At 42.8% G+C, this 5,059-nt stretch overlaps 1 protein-coding gene across 1 annotated transcript; it reads right to left on the bottom strand.

Moving 5' to 3' along the window:
* Positions 1–1,783: 1,783 nt before the first annotated feature.
* On the bottom strand, positions 1,784–2,563 carry LOC132869953 (histone H1-like protein HC2). Its single transcript, XM_060903519.1, has one exon. It carries the CDS (start codon positions 2,561–2,563, stop codon positions 1,784–1,786), a length of 780 nt encoding a protein of 259 aa, XP_060759502.1.
* Positions 2,564–5,059: the final 2,496 nt, after the last annotated feature.

Here is a 5,059-nt window from a genome sequence, read left to right as displayed (position 1 = left end):
AGTAACGATGTTAACAAATAAATCAGACAATACATAGGCAATTTAGTAAAATCCCTACAGTTGTAGTCTTGACCGGTCTTTAAATAAAATCCTGAGTTTCTTTGTCCAAGACTGAGACAAGACCAAATAAAAATGTGGTTGATTCTGAGACGAGACCAAGACCTTCAAAAAGTGGTCTTGAGACCAGTCTCGAATTGTATAACACTAATGATTATTAGTCCACAGCGTCCCAACTCTGACATTCATGTAGATGTTTCTTCTTTTCATTCAGACTTTTCTTTTCATTTAAGATTTCATTCAATATTCAATTTGTTGTCAATAATTTAATTTGTAATGAAAATTGTGACATTAAATAAGAAGAGTGCGCATAAAAGTATTTTCACTCGTGGTCTCAGGCTTTTCAGACACCAGTGCAAGAGTCCTCTCTCTCTCTCTCTTTCTCTCTCTCTCGTAATGTTGTACTGTTTGTCATGCTCCGCCCCAGATATCCACTCCGGAGATTATGGATCTTTCACACCAGCGCCGATCCTGAACCGGGACAGGAATTCCTTCAACCCTGAACTCACGTCCTGGTTTTCACGGCTGTGTATAAATAGGCCGTTCTCAGGGCGTATTCACATCTACGTTGTTTGGTCCGGACCAAACGACTAAACGAACCAAATTTCCCTTGGTCCGGACCTTTTGGGTTGGTCTGAATACAAACCACCGAACTCTGGTCCGGACCAAACAAGCGGACCGAGACCGAGCTGCAAGGTCGGACTCGGTCCGGACCAAAGGAACTCTGGTGCGGACCTTTTGGAGGTGTGAAAGCAGACCGGCCCTAATCCGACAGTTTTGCTTTTTTGTACCTCGGGAGCTTCCGTCGTTTGTCGAGCATTATGGGAAACAGAGTCTTGACACTCCACCGCAAAGTGCAAACACTGTTTCGGTTGTCAAGGGAAACTTACAACAGTCGTTCAGTCATTCAGACCAGTGGCAGGCTAGACTACAGAGTACAAAAAATGAGTAGGGGGCAAACATGGGCCGAGGAAGAAATGCATACCCTTGTGGATATATGGGCAGATGTCCACATATCTGAGCTTTTGGAGAGAACACACAAAAATGCCGACGTGTTTGCTGTATTCAGTGAGAAAATGAAGGAGAAGGGGTTCACACGCTCCCCAGAACAATGTCGGCTAAAAGTGAAGAAACTCCGTCAGACCTACATTAAAATCAGGGACATTCTTTCAAAAAGTGGCGGTACTAGCAACGCAAAAAAGAAATTCATCTATCACGATGGATAAGGCGAATATCCCGACACATACCTCCTCCGTCTTGCATGAAGAGCCAGAACTGTCACAACATGATGTGCGCTCATCAGCGCTATCCTCCGTAGCCGCCTTGCCCTTTGAAGTCGTCGTTGATAAATTACTTGTACAACAGTATAGTAATCGCACAATTGTGAAAACAGTAAAAACTGGAAAAAACATATAGCTTTGATGACATTAAAAAGAATAACAGCACGGAAAGCCTCCATGACTACTTTTGAACTTAACGCTTTGTGCGCGTGTCGTCTCTGACCAATAGCTGAACGACCTCAGGGCGCGTGGCTTTGTTGACAGATTTTGGTCCGCTTACTAAAATGTACAGTGTGAAAGCGAACCGCACCAAAATGAAAAAATAAAAAAAAACATTTGGTTCGGACCAAAGCAAGTGAACTATCGAACTATCCTGGTCTGAATACACCCTCAGACTCTGTTTTTGCCAGAATGTCTTGTTTGTTTTCCCGAGCCGTTTCTGTGCCTTAATGCTTTTTCATGGTTTTCCCCCCCTCCAGTGGTTTTCCCTTGTTCATGGCTTTTCTGCGCACGGCCTTTTTCTCGCTCGTGGCTTTTCTGCACACGGCCTTTTTCTCGCTCGTGGCTTTTCTGCGCACGGCCTTTTTCTCGCTCGTGGCTCTTCTGCGCACGGCCTTCTTCTCGCTCGTGGCTTTTCTGCGCACGGCCTTCTTCTCGCTCGTGGCTCTTCTGCGCACGGCCTTCTTCTCGCTCGTGGCTCTTCTGCGCACGGCCTTCTTCTCGCTCGTGGCTCTTCTGCGCACGGCCTTCTTCTCGCTCGTGGCTTTTCTGCGCACGGCCTTCTTCTCGCTCGTGGCTTTTCTGCGCACGGCCTTCTTCTCGCTCGTGGCTTTTCTGCGCACGGCCTTCTTCTCGCTCGTGGCTTTTCTGCGCACGGCCTTCTTCTCGCTCGTGGCTTTTCTGCGCACGGCCTTCTTCTCGCTCGTGGCTTTTCGCGCACGGCCTTCTTCTCGCTCGTGGCTTTTCGCGCACGGCCTTCTTCTCGCTCGTGGCTTTTCGCGCACGGCCTTCTTCTCGCTCGTGGCTTTTCGCGCATGGCCTTCTTCTCGCTCGTGGCTTTTCACGTACGGCCTTCTTCTCGCTCGTGGCTTTTTGCGCACGGCCTTTTTCTCGCTCGTGGCTTTTCTGCGCACGCCGTTTTTCTCCTTGTCTGCCTCGTTTTTGTCTCCTTTTTTACATCGACTATTTTTTTTGCTACTTTTTCCCTGGATTAAAATCACAATCATTTATTGAATTACTGTCTGAGTCGTGTTCTGCTTTTGGATCCTATTTCACCACACGTCCACCACCCCTAACACCCCTGTGATTTCTTTGGAAATCACAAATGTGGTAAATGTCAGTAAAGGTCTCTTCTTGTGAAAGGAGCTCATTTGTGGCCACTTTTAGAAAAGTTTGCAGGAAGGCTAGCACACAAAACGAGGTGTGGGCATAAAGAAAGGTCCAAAACAAGGCATGCTGTTACTCACTGTTTTGCAGTTAGATATTTATAGCCGTTTGAACTATGTACAGATTTAGCTTGTTAGCTACAATTCTGGGATACAGATGATGTATAGCTAATAAAGGACTAATAGTCCTTGTGACCCTGTAGAACAGGATAAGTGGCTACAGGGATGGATGGACTAATAGTACCAGTAAGTGCTCAGCAAGTCTCAAATGACCTTTTAAATGTCCTGTTTTCATACTAACAGGCCCAAACCTAGATAATTATATCTAACATTCACATCATTTCAACTGTAAATTCTGGTCCATAGCATGTCTGAAGTCTGACGTGATTAGGTGTGTGGTTTGAGTTAGCAGTCATATTTGGATCATGATAACATCAGATCATTTGCTACTTGAATAGCTAGTTTTAGTTTAAACTTGATTATACACAGAATCCAAAAATATAAACCTTATTTACATTGGAGCTGTTTAGTTAAAGGAATTATATATACAGTGGTGCTTGAAAGTTTGTGAACCCTTTAGAATTTTCTATATTTCTGCATAAATATGACTTAAAACATCATCAGATTTTCCCACAAGTCCTAAAAGTAGATAAAGAGAACCCAGTTAAACAAATGAGACAAAAATATTATACTTGGGCATTTATTTATTGAGGAAAATGATCCAATATTACATATCTGTGAGTGGCAAAAGTATGCGAAGCTTTGCTTTCAGTATCTGGTGTGACCCCCTTGTGCAGCAATAACTGCAACTAAACGTTTACGGTAACTGTTGATCAGTCCTGCACACTGGCTTGGAGGAATTTTAGCCCATTCCTCCATACAGAACAGCTTCAACTCTGGGAAGTTGGTGGGTTTCCTCACATGAACTGCTCGCTTCAGGTCCTTCCACAACATTTTGATCGGATTAAGGTCAGAACTTTGACTTGGCCATTCCAAAACATTTGACTTTATTCTTCTTTAACTGTTCTTTGGTCGAATGACTTGTGTGCTTCAGGTCGTTGTCTTGCTGCATGACCCACCTTCTCTTGAGATTCAGTTCATGGACAGATGTCCTGACATTTTCCTTTAGAATCTGCTGGTATAATTCAGAATTCATTGTTCCATAAATGATAACAAGCCATCCTGGCTCAGGTGAAGCAAAACAGGCCCAAACCATGATACTACCACCACCATGTTTCACAGATGGGATAAGGTTCTTATGCTGGAATGAGTGTTTTCCTTTATCCAGACATAATGCTTCTCATTTAAACCAAAAAGTTCTATTTTGGTCTCATCCATCCACAAAACATTTTTCTAATAGCCTTCTAGCTTGTCCACATGATCTTTAGCAAACTGCAGATGAGCAGCAATGTTCTTTTTGGAGAGCAGTGGTTTCTCCTTGCAACCCTGCCATGCACACCATTGTTGTTCAGTGTTCTCCTGATGGTGGACTCATGAACATTAGGTAATGTGAGGAACACCTTCAGTTGCTTAGAAGTTACCCTGGGGTCCTTTGTAACTTTGCCGACTATTACACACCTTGCTCTTGAAGTGATCTTTGTTAGTCGACCACTCCTGGGGAGGGTAACAATGGTCTTGAATTTCCTCCATTTGTTCACAATCTGTCTGACTGTGGATTGGTGGAGTCCAAACTCTTTAGAGATGGTTTTGTAACCTTTTCCAGACTGATGAGCACCAACAACGCTTTTTCTGAGGTCCTCAGAAGTCTCCTTTGTTCGTGCCATGATACACTTCCACAAACATGTGTTGTGAAGATCAGACTTTGATAGATCCCTGTTCTTTAAATAAAACAGGGTGCCCACTCACACCTGATTGTCATCCCATTGATTGAAAACACCTGACTCTCATTTCACCTTCAAATTAACTGCTAATCCTAGAGGTTCACATACTTTTGCCACTCACAGATATGTAATATTGGATCATTTTCCTCAATAAATAAATGACCAAGTATAATATTTTTGTCTCATTTGTTTAAGTGGGTTCTCTTTATCTACTTTTAGGACTTGTGTAAAAATCTGATGATGTTTTAGGTCATGTTTATGCAGAAATATAGAAAATTCTAAAGGGTTCACAAACTTTCAAGCACCAGAACATTATTAGTAAAAGCCCTCGCAGAAAAAGATTTCTTGATACTATCACCAAGACTATTAAACAATTTGGCAGCAGAAAAGGAAAAAGAACGAAGGCCAGACTTAGAATAAACTTTTGACATAATTAATATTATTTCTAGATCTAGTGTTATAATTATGCACTTCTGAATTCAAGCAAAAAATATTA

The sequence above is a fragment of the Neoarius graeffei genome, chromosome 21 (assembly GCF_027579695.1).
Source record: "Neoarius graeffei isolate fNeoGra1 chromosome 21, fNeoGra1.pri, whole genome shotgun sequence".
Classification (NCBI taxonomy): Eukaryota; Metazoa; Chordata; class Actinopteri; order Siluriformes; family Ariidae; genus Neoarius; species Neoarius graeffei.
Note: the sequence above shows the minus strand (reverse complement) of the source record. Positions and strands in the feature narration are given on the sequence as shown.